The sequence below is a fragment of the Neofelis nebulosa genome, chromosome 7 (assembly GCF_028018385.1).
Source record: "Neofelis nebulosa isolate mNeoNeb1 chromosome 7, mNeoNeb1.pri, whole genome shotgun sequence".
Taxonomy (NCBI): domain Eukaryota; kingdom Metazoa; phylum Chordata; class Mammalia; order Carnivora; family Felidae; genus Neofelis; species Neofelis nebulosa.
In genome coordinates, this window is record NC_080788.1 from 81,627,165 (window position 1) to 81,647,396 (window position 20,232).

General features: G+C 34.9%; 1 protein-coding gene across 5 annotated transcripts in view; it reads right to left on the reverse strand.

Moving 5' to 3' along the window:
- Nucleotides 1-20,232, reverse strand: part of STRN3 (striatin 3) — a 106,937-nt gene that overhangs the window by 45,128 nt on the left and 41,577 nt on the right. For 4 of the 5 annotated variants that reach the window (XM_058738750.1, XM_058738746.1, XM_058738747.1 and 1 more), the window contains exons 2-5: nucleotides 10,357-10,460; nucleotides 9,651-9,724; nucleotides 5,138-5,219; nucleotides 2,659-2,832 (exon numbers count right to left, since the gene is read on the reverse strand). In XM_058738750.1, coding sequence (XP_058594733.1) covers nucleotides 2,659-2,832; nucleotides 5,138-5,219; nucleotides 9,651-9,724; nucleotides 10,357-10,460 — 434 coding nt within the window. Of the gene's footprint in view, nucleotides 1-2,658; nucleotides 2,833-5,137; nucleotides 5,220-9,650; nucleotides 9,725-10,356; nucleotides 10,461-15,553; nucleotides 15,765-20,232 lie in introns of those variants that run through there. The other variant, XM_058738749.1, reaches the window with a different exon arrangement.

A 20,232-nucleotide genomic window follows, 5' to 3' on the forward strand; every position in this document is an offset into this window, starting at 1 on the left:
TTTCAGCTCAACATTTACTGTAACTCTTAACATTTGGGGATTAAATGAAAGGCAAAATGATAGTTGACAAAATTGGTACATTAATAGCAGAAAAATAGAAAATAGTATATTGAAGACCTGAGAATTCTGTTTTGAACTTTGACAAACGAAGTAGTGTTGTCCCTTGGAGAGAAATTTCTGTCTCTAAAGTGAAACTCATGTTTTAGGTTTTTAGAATTGTTTTTGATCACAGCAATATATGTGCATGGCTTTATAAGACAAATAGAACACAATCCATAAAAGGAAAATGATGAATCCAACTTCCCAAAATTAAAAACTTTGTTCTTTGAAAGACACTGTTAAGAGAATTTAAAGAGAAGCCTATAGATTGAGAGAAAATATTTGCAAGTCACATATCTGATGAAGGACCTGTGTCCAGAACATATAAAGAACACTTAAAATGTTAACAGTAACAAATAAAACAATAAAAATGGGAAAACTACTCAAAAAGACACTGTATCAAAAAGATACATGAATAGCATAAACTGATACTCAACATCATTAGTCTTTAGGAAAATGAAAATTACATCTACAAGGTCTGAGACTTTACTACTTGCATGCTAGTATGCTGTTTATTTTGAGATGTTTCTTTCTGGCATTCATGATGGTGGCCTTTGCTTTTTTGTTTTTCTTTGAGAGAGAGAGCGTGAGCAGGGGAGAGGGGCAGAGGAAGACAGGGACAGAGAGAAAGAGAAAGAGAGAGAGAATTGTAAGCAGGCTCCATGCTGAGCATAGGGCCTGACGCAGGGCTCAATCCCAAACCCTCAGGTCAACAGGATCATGACCTGAGCCAAATCAAGAGTGGATCGCTCACCCAACTTTGTATGGATCTTTTTTAAAATTAATTTTATAGTGTAATTGGGAAGAATCCTTTCCAACTGGAAACACCCTTGGAAATACATGCTGTAACCATATTCCAGCTAATTTTCTTTTATTACTATTTTAATAATCTGTAAGATAATTTTACCTGTTCTTTCTGAAATTCCTAGTCAGATGTTGGCCCTGCTGGAGTGATCTATGAATTTTCCTACCTTTTCAGTTCCATTTCCTCTCTTCCCTTTTTTATTTTTGGGGGTGGGAGGTGATTCTTCCATCTTATCTTCCAAGTTTTACATAGAAATCATTTCTATGACACCTTTTAATTTCTATTAGCTTTAAGATGAACCTTTTAAAAACACATCCCACCAGGGTGCCTATGTGACTCAGTTGGTTAAGCGCCTGACTCTTGATTTCAGCTCAGATCATGATCTCACGGTTTGTGGGTTTGGGCCCTGCATTGGACCCCGTGTTGGCAGTGTAGAGCCTGCATGAGATTCTCTCCCCCTCTCTCTCTGTCTTTCACCCACCCTCATGTGCTCTCTTGCTCTCAAAATAAGTGAATAGAATAGAATAGAACAGAATAGAAGAACATCCTATTTGTTTTGTAGATGTATTATCTTCTCTCAGTCTTTTTAGAAAAGTAATTATGGTTTTGAAACTCTTCTACTCTCTGTTTTCTGAGTTTCTTTTTTTGTTTGTTTCCTTTGGTCTCTAATTACTGTATTAAAGTCTTTCCTAAATGCTCACATTTAAAAGTGAAGCACCAAAAGGCTAGCTGTATGAACTGTGTACATGGGCATGCCTTCCCAAGCAGCTGGCTTCACTTTTGCATGATAGGACAGAGGCTCACCATTTCATTGGCAGATCCCAATTGTCAGGATCATTAGGACTATTAATGTAATAAATTTCAACATCTCCCCGGGAAGGGATATCAGACCCGCTGCCAACATACCAGATGCTGAATACTTGAAGAAAACAGGGAATCTCACTGCTTAGCTGGAGACTGAGATAATCCTCCTGTTTCCAGTTCAGGAAAATCTACCCTAAGTTGCTTTATTTCTGAAGAAATCAGAAATCACTGGTTCAACTTCACTTGAAAATATACCACCATTGGTGGAAGTGTGTTCCGTGAGCTATAGAGGATAAAAGAGGGGCACACAGCCTAATGTGGGGCTCGAACTCATGAACCATGAGATCATGACCTGAGCCAAGATCAAGAGTCGGAGGCTCAAGTGACTGCACTACCCAGGCGCCCCAGTGAGATGATGAATTTTTTTAAACTGCTGAGTGAGTCTGAATATCCTAAAAACAAACTATATACTTTAAATGGCAGAAATGTATAGTGTGTGAATTTTATCTTAGTAAAGACATTTAATTTTAAAAAGTATAACTGGTGATTTTCTAAGCCCAAATATAATGCAAAACCTTGTTTCTTTCACACTAGTGTGTATATAACCATTGCTATTCTAGTTACAGAGTACCAATATAATTTACTGAAAATACCCTAGCAAAATTTTAAAATCATGATGTTAAAATAGCTCAGAACTGCAAGAAATCACTCTCAAATTTAAATTTAGCACCTATTTCAGAACTATAGCCATTCTCTTGGCATCAAAACTTAAAACAGGTCAATTTTAAAAAGCATCTAAGCTAAACTTTATTTGCCCCTATTACCATGTACAAGAAAAGTCTTTAAATGTGAATTCTACCTGCTTTAAAAATTGTTACCCGAGTAGTAACAAGAAGTTAAAGAGATTCATAATTCCCATTATATAAACAGTGTGAACCTACAGATCATACCTTTTGATTTCTTGTCCTTTTTGCTTAGGAGATTCACCTCCATTCAGGATCTGTTCTAAGTTCTTTGTTTCTACCGATCCATTTGGTTCTGAACTGGATAGTCCAAGTAATGACCTTACCCGCTGAGATCGGACATCTAATATTGTATCTGTGTAACCTACTTCCTGAAGATATCTGTTAAGAGACAATTTAAAATATTAGATCCCATATATTAACACCTACAAACCTGTTAACTCAAAAATCACATCAAGCAATGACTGATCAAGGAAAAAACCCATAATCCTGTAAAATATGATCCTCCTTTACCTCAAAATTTTCTTCTCTATACACTAGTTCCAATTCTAAGAGAACAAAGCCAATTACAAACAGAAATTTAATTAAGAAAGCATACAGGATGGCTAATGCTAATTAAGGGCCAATTATCTTGAAGCTTAAAAAACTCTAGAACCTTAAAAAACTTTAAGGAAGTGATGATATATGTTATTAAAAGAAAAAAAAAAGTCCACAAAGTGGACCTCAGAATAGTGACATGCTAAGTTTAAACCTAGGTTCTTAGCCAGAGGATGATGGACGGGTTAGTTCTCCCTCTAGGATCTAAAACCTCATGGTACTGAAACTTTCTGTATATTTAATCTAGGATCCAAGGCAAGACTGGAAAAGAAAGGGACCAGATTCTGACATAAATATAGATAATGGGTCGTGAATGGTTTTGTATGATAAAGAATTTCTTCTTAAAGTATTTGACAGGCTAAGGAAGGATGCTAAACAGGAGCCTTACACAATATGCAAAAGAACAAACAATTTTTAGCTGAAAGTCAATAGCAGGGAGACTGGTTAGGACACTAACACAGCAAGAAATAAAACTGAAGAGAATAAACATGAGAAATAAAAGCAAGATACAATCGTAGAGACCTGGTGCACAAATACACATGGCAGTAGAATGAAAGAAGATACAAGAATTTTAGAAAATTTTCAGGTTTCTAGCTTGGATGGTTGGATGGTGGTTCTATTCAATGAAATGAAGAATAAAGAGTCCGGGTCTGGTTTATAGGGTATCTATCAGATAATCACGTAGTAGTGAAGAAAGTGACATATATTAGGCACAATAATAAGAAAGGTCAAAGCTCAGAAGAGATTGGACTCAGCATCTAGATTTGGGAGTTATCAGTGTTTGATGGTATTTAAACCCATGGATTTAAATGAAGTTGCCCTGAGAAAAAACTCTAGAACAGATAGCCTGGGACACAGAAACCTAAAGGGCTAAAAGAATAAGGGAAACTCAAAAAAAATTAAAAGAAAGTACTTGAGAAATAAGGGGGGAAATGGTAGCATAGAGTTAAGAATTCAAAATACAATGGTTAATGCCTTATGTGTCCAAAAGATCAAATAGGAACAAAAAAGTTCTCTTAACTATGTCTGTGAGTAGCTTCAGTGGAGTATCACAATGGAAAACAGAGTACACAGTTGACAAATGAACATGCAAGATTACAGAGATAAACTACTCTCAGAGAAAGGAGGAGAGACAAAATATTAATCCAGGCAATAAGACTAGGCTTTTATAAGAGAAATATTGTACAACTGATTTCACTATAACTATTGGACTCTTCTAAAAACCGCAATTCTCTTTTTGGGGGGGAACAACTGCGATCACACTCTAACCATGTGGTCTGAATGAGCAGACAAAATCTCACACAATCCAGGTAAAAACACTTGACTCAGAGTCATTTATTTCATCAAGTTAAGCCAATTGATTAAAACAGACTAAAACAGTAAGACATGTCACACAATTACTTTTTTTAATGTTTTATTTATTTGTTTTGAGAGAGAAAGAGAGAAAGCACGAGCAGGGGATGGGCAGACAGAGAAGGAGAGAGAGAATCCTAAGCAATGCCAGCACACAGCCCAATGCGGGGCTCAGTCCCACAAGCCGTGAGATCATGACCTGAGCTGAGATCAAGAGTCAGATGCTCAATAGACTGAGCCACCCAGGTTCCCCGCGACAGAATTACTTCTAATAATACAGCAAAGAATTTAATTATCAAAAAGCTTCCTCAAAAATTCAAGTAAAAGTAGGATTTAGCAAGCCACTTATGAAAGGTTTCAGGTTACCAGCTAAATTCCTTCTATAAACCAGTCACAGTCCCAATTAAAACCAAGTACATGAATTCTGCAATAACAGGAATGGGAGTATCTACAAGTATGAACTCTGTATTGTTTTTCTTCTGGCCTTCCAGCCATCCAGCTTTTATGACATTCTACACGACAAATAGAAAACAACATCATCCTGAGCAGTGTCCAAAGGAACATTCATAGGATACCAACTTTAAAAAGATCCAATAGTCAAAAGAAACAAGAAAGCAATAAAAACTATACACACTGTCCTAGTATCATCAAATAATTTTTGACTTGCAAAGTTACTGAACATAAGCATTCGCATACCTAGATCCTTAAAGAAAGCTGAAAATGAACTATTACTTACTGTCTTAACAGTTGTCTGCCTTGCTTCCACGTTAACTGGCTATTCTGAGGTGCTGTGGGAGCTTCTGTGTCTTTGGTTTCTTCTAAAAATTAACACATACACAAAAGAGACAATTTCACACACAGCATTTCCACTCTTGAAAATATTGCCAAAGTTCTCTCAGGGATAAATTCCCATAAAAAAATAACTGAATGTTTTATAAATGATAGAAGTAAATTAACAACTATTGAGTATTTACAGTCATTTTAAATGTGTTTATCCCAATAAACAAAACACTCAGGTACAACCTGCCTTGTTTTAAAACTCGGAAACCTAAGAGTACATTAACTATTCTACAAGGGATTCAAAAACCAAAAACTCAGGCTATGAAATGATTTCATTTCAGTGATTTCAATATTTATCGAAAAATTGTTTTAACTATCAGAATTCTGCTGGGTTGATGGGTTCAAAATTAAAAAGCTACGTTTAATATTTACTTAAGCTATTCAAAATCAACACTGTTAAATCTAGTATATATAAAACTATTCAATGACTTAATTTTGAGTCTATCAGGAAACTTTAAATCTTACTCGTAACACTTTATATAATTAATTTCATTGTTAGAACTAAAACCAGAAAATAGTTTCTACTATATGTAAAAGATCATATTTTATTCTCAAATGAGTATATGTACTAAGAGTTTAATAAATACTGTAATCTGAGGTGAGTTAAGCTCTCAATAAGTATCCCTAGTGAGAAATTTACAAATACTTATCAGCACTAATGATACTAAAGAAATATTTTCCTAAAAATTCCCATTATGAAAATAAGATAATGCAGACAACAGAGGATCAAAGAAGATCAGCCCTCACAATGAATTCTGAGAACGTTTAGCATGGCTCACAGTTGTCAGGTTCTTAGACTCCTCAGAGTCATAAAAAGAAAAACTTACTGGTAGTTAATTCAAATATTCCCTGCCTTACTTCTCTAACTGTAACAATTCCATTATTTACACCTTCTCATTCCTCCCCTGAACAGAGAGAACGTCTAAGATTTCTAGAAATAATTATTTCATCTTAATAGCTCCTTTGTTTATATATTTCATCTATTTATACAATTTTGTTTCCTGTTAAATCATGTATAATACATAATCACTGGAGAAAAAAAATACATTCTTTAACTTTAAGTTTATTTATTTTGAGAGAGAGAGAGAGAGAGAGAGAGAGAGAGAGAGCGCGCGCATAAGCGGGGAAGGGGCAGAGAAAGAAGGAGAGAGAGAATATCCCACAGGTCAGCAATGTCAACTAGAGCCTGATGAGGACCTCGAACCCATGAACTGTGAGATCATGACCTGAGCAGAAACCAAGAGTCAGATCCTTAACTTACTGAGCTATCCAGGTGCTCCAAAAAAATACATTTGTAAAAAGAACTACAACGCCCCAAATCCTGTCATTAAAATTGTTAGTGCTTGAGACTTTATCATTCCTATTTTTCATCTCAAAATACATACATAAACTTCTCCTTTCCTTAAAAATGGGGCGAGGCACCAATGTGTATACTGTCCTATAAAGCTGCTTTTGACACCTAACATATTTGAACATTCTCTTGATGTCAATGAACACAGATTAATATTACATAAAATGATCACACAGTATTCCACAGAAAGTATATGCCTATTTAATTTAACCAGTCCACTAATGTTGACATTAGTTTCTACCTTCCATTATGATAATTTTTCTATAGATATCCTTGAAGTACACCAAAAGCATATATACAGCTCAAAGAATTTTTTAACACATCAATGTAATCAGTTCCTAGATGAATAAACATTATTAGTGTCCCAAAAGCTTTCCTTGTACCTTCCTGCAGTCACTAGACAGTTCTATAAGAGTATCAATACTATCCTGATTTATAAAAATTAGATTAATTTTTAAATTTGATACACATGAGATCATTTATATCATTTTTCAGTGTTATGTTACCTGTCCATGTTGTCAGGTGTAGTTACAGCTTTTTCACTTTTGTTGCTAAATAGCATTCCATCATGCTAAAATCATACATTACATGTATCCATTCTAATACCGCAGGTCATTCAAGCTGTTTCCAGATTTTTACAAGACACTATAAGCATTCTTATACAAGCCTTATGATGAGCACACGTATGCATTTTAAGAAGTAGAGTATGTAGACTGGAATTACTGGGCTTCAGAGCATGCCGCTGCTATGTTCCCTTTAGTCTTATTGGCAAACTACTTTCAGAGCAGTTCTATCAATCTGCAATCCCAACACCAGTAGATTTGGTTGTTCTATATCCTCATTTAGACTTGACCTTTTTTTTTGTCTTTTCCATTTTAATTTAGCCATTCTGATAGGTGTCTAATTGTATGTACTGCACTTTGGTTGTATTTCCTCAATAACAAATAACATTGAGCATCATTTCATACACTTATTGGTCACTTAGATATCTTCTCTTATGGGTTGCTTTTTCTTTTGCCTATTTTCCTACTGTTATAGATTTTCCCCCCTAAATACACAAAAAAGCTCTTTACATATTTAGATACAATCCCTTTTATAGGGTTAGGTTTAGGCCATATATATACATATTACTGAGACATAGGTATAAAAACGTGTATCATACTTCTGTCAAGACAATATTTTATATGTTGATTTATTTTTGGGTATATAAAAGGCAACACTAATTTGTTTAATGGTTATCTCGATCTATACTTTGAAGTCATTTTAACCAATTTTGTTTGTATGTTATATATTGTCCATCACTTCATTGCTCCCCACCCCCACACTAAACACTGTGAATAGTTTTTCTACATCAATAAAGAAAATCTATTCTACTTAATATTGCTTCCCATAAATAAAACACCTGAATGTCATTTTATTCCTCATTTTGAGGAAGTTTTAAAACTTAAAACTTAAGTTTATACAGATAAAAACAAGTCTGTTTTTAGCAGGCAGCAGACACTTATCTGCTAATGATTTGTTCTACACACACTATTGCACTGAAACCAGCTAGCCAATTCTGACTGGCTCCAGGAACAATGTGGCTGCAACTAGCCTCCTTCCTCACATTTACGCAGACCAAGTTAGGGGGACAGCCCTTGAGTCAGAAAGTGAATACTTATTTTCTCAATATTCTAGCCATATTAGAAAGAAAAAGATTCAAAGAAAAGCTCCAGATTCATTAACTTCTATGAAGCCACCCCACTCCCTCTAACTGCAGTAAGACTACTGTAGTCAACACGGCCCAAAATATATAGACCTTCCATCTTTTTATTTTTTATTGTTGCTTTTCCAAGGATGAGGCCATAATATTATTCCCTACTGTCAAAGTGAACCTTCACCATCACTGAAAAGCTAGATCAAAGGAAACCCATGCTGCTGATATGTTGGTCTCTTTATTTTAAAATATAGATACCAACAACTTGAAGATATAATAAATGATAAAACCGGTAAATGTAAAAAATTAAATTGTGTATGAAGTGTTTCTGCCAAGTTCTAAGTACTTAAATATTAAGTATTTAATATTAACATTAAACTAAAAACCAATTAATTTTTTAAAATTTACTCTGCCACCTAACAAAAAAAACCAACCCTCCATATCTAAGTTTTATCTTCCTTACCATATATGCTTTAACTTTATTAGATATGGTACAACTTTATTATGAAAGAAGAAAAACTGCATATCCAAATAAAGATACACTTTTTTCTTATCTTAGTAACCACCATCCAAGACCAGCATAGAATTCAATTTGAATGCACCATCAAAATGTATATGAGTTATAAATATACCTGAGAAATAAGAAACTGATAACATTCCCAATACGCATAACATAAATCAAAGAATTCCTTATTCATTTCTAGATGTTTAGACTACCCACATTGTAATCATGTAGAACCCTAAAATTAATGTTAAACTGTTAGCTTTTTCCTATATCCAGCCATCTCTTCCAAGCATAATTGTTCATCAGATACTACTCTCACACTCATTATCTATTTAGTTTAGTGTAAAATGCAAGATTTGGTACAGAGCAAGATGAAATGGAGAATATTCTTTTCCTTCTCTTATTTGGCTGCCTATGAGGTTTCCAAATTCAGTCAAATTTCCTATTTTCAGAATTAAACTATGGTAATCACAGCTTCTCCAGATAAAAAGAACTTTGTAATAATAAAAAAGTAAACTTTTATAGAACGGGACAAGAATTATCTACAAGGGTAGAATTATTTCATTACCTTTCACTTCTGATACCCAAATGCACTCACAATTTTACATACATTTCAACACAAGGAAAAAAGGATAAATAACCTCAGGATTTAGATATAGATACAACTATTTACTTTTATTCATTTATTATTTTCCCCAAAATATTAGGCATTATTACAGTGGACCACCATCTAACTAACCAATGCTATCGAAGCAAAATGAGGGTGAAGAAAACATGTCTGTTACAGAAAAATGAGCTTAAACCAATTTTTTTCTTGAACTGGGTCAGGAGAAGGTTAACAGAAGAATCCACTTTACCTGATTCAAAGGTTGGCATTTTCAAATCACCTTGGTTCAGTTCTGTGCCATATTTTAATTTGTGATATTTTGCCCTGAAAATTTAACAACAAATTGTTGAAAGAAAAAAATTTTTTCCTTTTCTACACAGTTAGGTAAATACTAGTATATATTTCTCTGAGAACACGAAACATAATATGAATACCTGTTTTTTAAGCTTTACGGAAATTAGAGAAAAGAGTGTACTGCTATATAAGAAAAAAAATGTAAATGTAAAAAATGAAGACAATTTTTTTTCCTTATCTTTAAAGAAAAATAAAATTCCAAAACTTAGAATCTATAACAAAAGACGTAATTTCAATTATAAATTTTTTTTCTAATGTTTCTATATTTTTGAAGGAGAGTAAGACAGAGAGAGAGGGAGACACAGAATCTGAAGCAGGCTCCAGGCTCTGAGCTGTCAGCACAGAGCCTAATGTGGGGTTTGAACTCACAAACTGTGAAATCATGACCTGAGCTGAAGTAGGACACTTAACCGACTGAGCCACCCACTATTCAATTTTACAGATTTAAATCTTTTCTATTCCCTTATAAGAATCAAATCCAAGTATCATCTTGTATTTGGGTCAGGGTTTCATACTTTCAAAGTATTTTCAAATACAACGCACACTGGTATAAAAGAGAATACTGTTCTATTTTGTATTATAAGAAAACGATGCACACATACCTTTCTTGTTTTAATGCATACTCTAACATCTTTATTCTTCTTACTAAATCCTTCTTCAAGTTTTCTTGTCCTTTTCTTTCTCCTTGCAAAAATGCTATCCGGGCCTAAAAATATAACAGGTTCATTTATTTTCATTTTTTTCCTAATGATACATTAAAAAAAAAAACAATAAATAGTAACTTGTTCATGATGGCAAGTTTTAAAATTGATAGAGGCAGTCAACCAAACTTTGTTAGTAATACAATTACTTTAAAAATCAATGACTATAAATCAGCTATTTGCTTAATCTTAAGGTCTCTAATGTTAACACTTTTTACATAATCATAAAAGGAAATTTTATACATAAAAACTGAACCTACTTCCTAACATACAAGTCACAAAAAACTAAAAAATACTATTCTCTTCATGGACATGAGACACAAAAACTTCCATGCTGTTCTGCTATCTTGGCTCCTCCCCAAATTATTATTTTTTTAAGTAAATATTTTCCCCCAAATGAGATGTTTGTTTCAAAAGACAGTAACATTACTTCAAAACCATTTTGCGTTCACAAAATACTTAAAAAAATGTGTAATCTTTTCTATTCTACCCACCTACTCCAAATTGTTTCAATTCTTGAAACAGTAATACTAGAGTACTGCAAGTAGTTTAAGTAAAGCCACTGTATGTTCAAAGAACTCATTACTTTCTGTTATCATTTTTCTACTACGAGAGGGATTATTTTCTTTTCAATTGCCTTATTTTCTGTGAGAAGCAGCTTTAAAGAGCCTGGCATCTGTATGGAGACATTTGCCATTATGTACATAATTACAATAAAACTAACTACCACAAGGGGGAGAATGCCCTTGCTGAGATGACCCATATGTGTATTATTAAGAAAAAGTAAAGCTACTATTAGTAAGCTAAATTATAATTTATTTTTTAAAATTTCAGTGAACATGAAATCAGAACAAATGAATTCAGCTAGATGATTTAACCCAGTAAGTTGGATCTGTTTTTCTATGATAGAAATACACTGGCCAGCAGACCAGCTAAATCAAATTGATTAATAAGAACATGTAAGTATTTAAATGTCCACTGCTATCAAAACAAGCTCTTCTCTATTACCCTTAAAAAAAATAATAAAAAAATAAAAGAATCATCTGCAACTCCTTAACACTTGTGAAGTTAGACAGCTACATAACACTTCCAAATATAAATTTCAAAACAAAAATAAAACATCAGGAGGAATGGTAACTATTCAGAACCTAAGAGTCTAAGCTGCTAAAGAAAAAAGTAGCACTTAAGCAAATGTAAAAGGTCAGTGTCACCACACAGCTTCAAGAAACTCTGATTAAGTTTTTTGCCTTAACTCTCTTTTTTTCACAACAGTAAGGGCAGTCACCATCCAACGTCAACATACAACACCATTACAATATTACTGACTATATTCTCTATACTGGACTTTTCATTCCCCTAACTTATCAATTCTGTAACTGCAAATTGCACCTGTTAAACCACTTCACCTATTTTGCCCATCGCTCTAACCTCCTCCCCTGTGGTGACCACCACTTAATTCTCTGTATTTATGACTGTTCAATTTACTATGTTCTTTAGATTCCACATAAAAGTAAAGCATGGCTTATTTCACTTAGCATAAAACCTTCTAGATGCAAACCATGTTGTCACAAATGACAAGATCTCATTCTTTTTGTGGCTGAGTAATATTCCATTGTGTAATATGCCATCTTCTTTACTTGTTCAACTATCAATGGACACTTAGGTTGCTTCATATCTTGGCTATTGAAAATATTGCTGCGATAAACACAGGGGTGCACGTATCTTTTTCCAATTAGTGTTTCTATTTTCTGTGGATAAATACCCACTAATGGAATTACTGGATTATATGGTATTTCTATTCTTAACTTTTTTATTAAAGAAAATAATCTTTTTTGAGAAAGAGAGACAGAGTACAAGCAGGGGAAGAATGGAGAAAGAGACAAAGAATCTGAAGCTGGCTCCGGGCTCTGAGCTGTCAGCACAGGGCCTGACATGGGGCTCGAACTCAAAAACCACGAGTTCATGACCTGAGCCGAAGTCAGAAGCTTAACCAACTGAGCCACCCAGGCGCTCCTCTATTTTTCATTTTTTGAGGAATCTCCAGCTTGTTCCCTACAGTAGTTACAGCAATTTACACATTCCCACCCATGATGCACAAGGGTTCTCTTTTCTCTACCTTCTCACCAATACCTGTTAATTTTTGTCTTTTTGGTATTAGCCGCCCTGATAGGTCTAAGGCAACAGGTCTCTGTGGTTTTGTTATGTATTTCCCTGATGGTTAGGGATGTGAGCATTTTTCTATGTGTCTCTTGTCCATCCAAATATCTTCTTTGGAAAAATGTCTATTTAGGTCCTCTGCACATATGTAAACCAGATTGCTGTTATTTTTTAATATTTTGTCTTTTATTTTTTTGAGAGAGACAGAGAAAGAATGCAAGCTGGGTAAGGGCAAAGAGAGAAAAGGAAAGAGAATTAAAAGCAGGCTCCACATTGTCAGTGCAGAGACCAGTGTGGGGCTTGAACTCAATGAACTGTGAGATCATGACCTGAGCCAAAATCAAGGGTTGGAAGCTTAACCAACTGAGCCAACCAGGTACTCCCAGATTGCCATTTTTTTTTTTTTTGGTGTTCAGTTATATAAATTTTTACATATTTTGGATATTAACCCTTTATCAAATATATCATTTGCAAACATCTCCTCCCATTCAGTAGGATAGAGAGTGAGTGAGCAAGTGAGCAGAGGAGGTGTGGAATAGAGGGGAGGATCTGAAGCAGCCTCTGTGCTGACAGTAGACAGCCCGATGCAGGGCTTGAACCCATGAACCATGAGATCATGACCTGAGCTGAAGTCAGACACTTAACTAAGCCACCCAGGCACCCCCAAATAGCTCTTCATTTTGTTGACGGTATCCTTCGCTGTGCAAAGCCTTTTTATTTTGGTGTAGGCCCAATAGTTTATTTTTGCTTTTGTTTCCCTTGCCTGAGAGGACATATTTATTAGTAAACTGCTGCTAAGGGTGACGTCTACAACATTACTGCCTATGTTTTCTTCCATGAATTTTATGGTTTCAGGTCTCATGTTTAGGTCCTTAATCCATGTGAAATTTATTTTGTGGACCGTGTAAGAAATTGGTCTCCTTTCATTCTTTTGCATGTAGCTGTCTGGTTTTCCCAACACCATTTACTGAAGAGACTATCTTCCTCATTGTGTACTCTTGCCTCCTTTACCATAATTAACCATGTAAGTATGGGCTTATTTCTGGGTTCTCTATCCTGCTCCATTGATCCATGTGAATGTTTTTATGCCAGTACCAAACTGTTTTCATTACTATAGTTTTGTAGTGTATCTTGAATCTGGGATTGTGGTACCTCCAGCTTTGTTCTTTTTCATGGCTGCTTTGACCATTTGGGGTGCTTTGTGGGTCCATACAAATTTTAGGATTGTTTGTTCTAGTTCTGTTAAATACACTATTGGTATTTTCATAGGGGTTACACTGAATCTGTAGATTGGTCTGAGTAGTATGGATATTCTGACAATATTAGTTCTTCCAATCCATAAACATGATATACCTCCTATTTTTTTGTGTTGTCTTCAATTTCTTTCATCAATATTTTCTAGTGTTCAAAAGACAGGTCTATCACCACCTTGGTTAAATTTCTTCCTAGGTATTTCATTCCTTTTGGTGTAATTGTAAATAGGATTGTTTTCTTAATTTCTCCTTCTACCACTTCATTATTAGTTTATGTAAACTCAAGAGAATTCTGTAAATTAATTTTGTATCCTGTGACTTTACTGAATTTATTTATTAGTTATGATAGCTTTTGGGGAGAGTCTTCAGGATTTTCTATATATAGTACCATGTCACTGCAAATAGTGATGATTTTACTTCTTCCTTACCAGTTTGGATGCCTTCCCTCCCTCCTCCAACCTCTGGCCTGAATGCTATGCATAGGACTTTCAGTTCTATGTTCAATAAAAGTGACAAGTGAATACCTTTGTCTTGTTCCTGAGGGATTAAAAAAAAAAAAAACTACACAGTGGTAATGCATCCTATTAGAATCTTACGTTGTTGTATATGTGCTACCAAAGCAGGCACTACAATCTAACACTATTGTGAGACTTCATTTTGACTTCTTGCCTTAGCATTCAACTTCATATTAGAAACAATCCATATATAGAGAATCTAGTAAATTAAACAAACAAGCACAAACTACACACAAAAAAGCATGAATCTCACAGCAGCTTCTGAAGAGGAGTTGAAGAAGGATAATTCACAAACACAAAGAACCAAAAAAAAAGGTGAGAATTCATTAAGACAATGCCTTTTAAAGGAGGTATCTTAACCCAAACCACCTCGAGATGGGGGTAAAAGCAAAGACCAGATATGTCATGACTACTGGATATGACCTTATGACCTTGTATCACAAAGTATCTATATAGGTACTTTGAAAAGGTAAAAGTTATATCTGACAGTGATTTAAAAAAAAGACCAACTAAATAAGAGACAACATTTAATAAATTAATAACAATGAATTCTGAGCTATTTTTAAAGGACATAATTCATCACTAGTAGCATCATCTCAGCAAATAAATACTTTAAAAAGTAACTACAGGGGCACCTGCGTGGCTCAGTCAGTTAAACATTGGACTTTAGCTTAGGTCATGACCTGATAGTTTATGAGTTTGAGCCCCGCGTCCAGCTCTGTGCTGTTGGAGTGGAGCCTGGAGCCCGCTTCGAGTCCTGTGTCTCCCTCTCTCTGCCTCTCCGAGCCTCCCCCGCCACCCCCCCCCTCCACCCCCCCACCCCCCGCCCTGGCTCTCTCTCAAAAATAAGCTTTAAAAATTAAAAAAAAAAAAAAAAAAAAAAAGTAACCACAAAAAGAAATAGCCACAACATATTACGATGGCATAAAAAAAAAAAAAATCATCTGGGAATAAACAAAAATGTGCAAGATCTCTGCACAAAAAACTGCAATCTGTACAGAAAAAACAATCTAAATGGACTAGCAGAGTCATAAAAAACAATTATCACACAAACTATGAGTTACTGTAACTCCACACAAACTTTCAATGTGCGTGTGTGTGTGTGTGTGTGTGTGTGTGTGTGTGTAGAACTCCACAGGCTGATTCTAACATTTACCAAAAAATTCAAATTACCAAGAACAGGCAAGACAATCACCAAGGAAGAAGTGGTGGAACTTGCACTACCAGAAATTCAGATGGTTTCTGAAACTAGAGAAATTAAAACAGTGATTGGTACAGGGATAGACAGATTAAAAAACAAACAAAAAAACAGAACAGAAATTCCAGAAACAAACCAATATATATGAAGTCACATAATTTATCAAAGTAGAAGTTTACAACACCAAGGAAAAAATGGCAACATCAAAAATTATGCTTAGAGTGGTGCCTGGGTGGCTCAGTCGGTTGAGTGTCTGACTCTGGCTCAAGTCATGATCTTGCGGTTCATGGGTTCGAGCCCTGCGTCCGGCTCTGTGGTGACAACTCAGAGCCTGGAGCCTGCTTCAGATTCTGTCTGTCCTGTCTCTCTCACTCTCTCTCTGCCCCTTATGCTTAGTATACATGGTAAAGACATTGGGGAAGGGAGATAAAATAAAACTTCTGGCTGACACATCAGTTGTAGGATTATAGACCTAAATGTGAGGGCAGAACAATAATGCTTTTAGGATGTAATATATATCTTCAAAATCTCAGATTAAGGAAAGAATTCTTGAGCAAGACAAAAGCACTAACCGTAAAGAAAAGGATGAATAAATTCATTACCATTTTAAAAGTCTGTTCAAGATACAGCAGGGATTAGCAGCCTACCTCGGGCTTATTTTTGGACAGCCCCAGAGTGAAAAACGGCTTCATAAATGAAAGAATAGGTAACACAGACCAAAAACATGGCTCATGTAGCCTAACACACTTACTGTTAAAGTCTGTAAACCTTCTATACTATTATCAGGCAAAAATGATTTTATTTTTGTGTGAATTTATTTTATTTTTTAATGTTTATTTTTGAGAGTGAGACAGCGAGCCTAAGTAGGGGACGGGTGGGGGGTGGACAGAGGATCCAAAATAGGCTCTGCACTGACAGCAGTGAGCCTGATGCGGGGCTCAAACTCATGAACAAGATCATGACCTGAGCAGTTGGACACTCAAGTGACTAGTCACCCAAGCACCCCAGACAAAAAAGATTTTAAATCAAAACGGATTGCATGAGACAAATGACAATATATACTACCAAAAAGTTCAATACAGCAAGAAGATAAAACAATTATAAATATTTATGTACTTAATAAGATGATCAAATATATGAAGCAAACATTGAAGGAAGAAATAATTTCACAGTAACAGGCGGAGACTTCAATATCCCACTCTCAATAACCAATCAAAGAATCAGAAAGCAGGTAAGGAAATATCTTCAATAACACAATAAACCAACTAGATCTAACAGATGTATTATACAGAACACTCTACCCAATAAAAGAATACACATTCTTCTCAGATACACGTGGGATATTCTCCAGGATGGGCCATATGTTCATGCAAATTAAGTCTCAACAGATTTAAAAAGATTAAAAAAAATTTTTCTCTGACCATAACAGAGAAAGAAATTAGTAACAAAGAAACTGGAAAACTCACAAATTAGTGGAAATTGAACAACACACTCTTAAATCATGAGGAAAATTAGAAAACACTCAGGAATAAAAATGAAAACACAACATACCAAAACCTATGAGATGCAGCAAAAGCAGTGTTGAGGGAAAAACTTATAGCTATAAATGCTTACATTAAAAAAGAAGAAAGAGGGGCACCTGGGCAGTTCAGTCAGTTAAGCATTCGACTCTTGATTTCGGCTTAGGTCATGATCTCACGGTTAGTGGGATCAAGCCCCACATCAGGCCCCATGCTGAGTGTGAAGCCTGCTAGGGATTCTCTCTTTCTCTCTCTCTCAAAATAAATAAACTTAAAAAAAAAAAAAGAAGAAGAAGAAAGCTGGAGCAGCTACATTTATTTCAAACAAAGCAGACTTTAGATTAAGCTAAACAGGGATAAAAAGACAGAATGCATAATGATAAAGGGGTCAAAGACATAATAATCCTTAATATGTATGCACTGACAAAAGTGTGTCAAAATCTGTGAGCAAAAACTGGTAAGACTACAAGGAGAAATAGACTAAATCACTACTATAGCCGGAGACTTCTACACTCCTGTATTAGCAACTGACAGATCTAACATACAGAAAATTAGAAAACTGACATCTATAGATTATTTTAACCAACAAGGCTATTCACATTCTTCTCAAGCCCACATGGACCATTCACCAAGACAGACCACATTCTGAACCTTAAAACACACCTTTAACAAATTTAAAAGATTAAAAATCATACAAATGTGCTCTCCACTCCAAGAGTGTCTATCTTTTAATTGGCTTTAAATTCACATTTAAAGTGATTATTAGAGTACACTTGTCATGATGAGCACTGAGTAATGTACAGAATTCTTGAATCATTATATGGTATACCTGAAACTAATATAATACTGTATGTTATTTATACTTCAACTTAAAAAAAGACAAAAATTTGTATGTGCTCTTAAGACTGCAACAAAATTAAAATGGAGATCAAAGGGGTCACTGGGTGGCTCAGTTGGTTAAGTGTCTGACTTCTGGTTTTGGCTCAGGTCATGCATGATCTCACAGTTCATGAGTTCGAGCCCCATGTCAGGCTCTGTGCTGATGGCCAGAGCCTGCTTGGGATTTTCTCTCTCTCCCTCTCTCTCTCTGCCACTCCTCCACTCATTCCTTCTCTCTCAAAATAAAATAAACATTAAAAAAAACCCTGCAGATCAATAAAAGATAGTGGGAAAATTTCAAAATACATGAAGATTAAATAACACAGGATATCTGACATGAGTCAAATATCAGGAGAAACTTTAAAGTATTTTTTTTTACTAAATGAAACCAATATAAAACTTACTAAAATTTGGGGGATGTACAAAAAGCAATGTTTACAGGGAAATTTATAGCAGTCAAAGTACATATTTGAAAAGAAGCCCTAAAACCAACCATTTAGCTTCCATCTTAGGAAAGTAAAGAAAGAACAGCATTATAAACTTAAAGGAAGCGGAAAAGAAGTTAGAGCAGAAATCATTAAAATTGAAAACAGTAAACCAATAAAGGGTATCAATGAAACTGCCATGACGTGGATGGAGCTAGAGTGTATTATGATAAGGGAAATAAGTCAGGCAGAGAAAAATACCGTATGATTTCACTCCTATGTATAATTTAAGAAAAAAACCAGATGAACGTATGGGAAGGGGAAAAAAGAGATAAAGAGAGAAACCATAAGAGACTCTTTTTGATAGAGAACTTAAGGTTGATGGAGGGGGGTGATTGGGAGATGGGCTAAATGGGTGATGGGTACTAAGGAGGGCCCCTTGTCATGTTGAGCACCAGGTGCTATATATGTAAGTGATGAATCACTGAAAACAATATTACATTATATGTTACCTAACTGGAATTCAGATTTTAAAAAACTGAAAATAAGTATCAATGAAACTGATTCTTTGAAAAGGTCAATAAAATTGATTAAACTCTAGCTAAGCTAACCAAGAAAAAAAAAAGTGAAGTCAGAAATTAATATCAGAAATGAAGGAAGTATCATCATTATTAATCCCATGAACAGTGAATGGAAAATATAGGAGTATTGTGAACTCTATGCCCACAAACTTGATAACTCAGATGAAACGGACCAATCCTTAAAACACAGTCTATCAAAATTCACATAGGAGAAACAGATCATCTGAATAGGTCTGTATCTATTAAACAAATGTAATCAATAATTAATTATCTTCCAAATCAGAAGGCATCAGGCCCAGATGAATTCAGTGATGACTTCTACCAAATATTTAAGGAGGAAATGATACCAGTTCTCTATAACTGAAACCAGGATACAGAATCAGAAGGTACACTTGCTAATAACCCACTTGATGAAGCCAGCATACCAGACAGACCAAAACCAGACAGACATCACAAGAAACGAAAACTACTAATATCTCTTTCATGAACATCGATGCAAAATCCCTCAACAATGTATTAGCAAATTGAATCCACAAAGAACTATATAACAAGTGAAATTTATCTCAGGTATGCAAGCTGGTTCAACATTTGAACATCTATTACTGTATGTTATCATTAACTGGCCAAACAGGCCCAAGAAGAAAAACCATATGACCATATTAATATATGCACAAACAGCCTTTGACAAAATCAATTACCTATTCAAAATAAAAACTCTCAGGAAACTAGGGATAGAGGGGAACTCTTTTAACATGATAATAATCTACCAGACCTACAGCTAAACATCCTATTTAATAGTAAGAAATTAGATGCTTTCCTTCCTAACATCAGGAACAATGAAAGGATGTCCCCTTTCACCACTCCTATTCAACACTGTTATCAAAGTCCTAATTATTGGAATAGGCAAATAAAAAAGAACATTTTAACTGGAACAACAGAGAAGATCAGCACTGCCCTTGTGCAAAGATAACACGCAAATTCAAAAAGCATTCCATAAAAAAGAAAAGACAAATTTTAAAGTGTACAGATCAAGAAGGAAGACGACTCTATCTGCAGGTGATATGTCTATGTAGAAAATTCTAAAATTCTAACCACCACCACAATAAACCCTTCTAGCTCTAATGAGCAATTATAGCAAGGCTGCAGGATAAAAGGTAAATATATGAAAGTTAATTGCTTTCTCACATACCAGCAATGAAAAATAGGAATTTGAAACTGAGAACAATAAATACTATTTATATTAGCACCA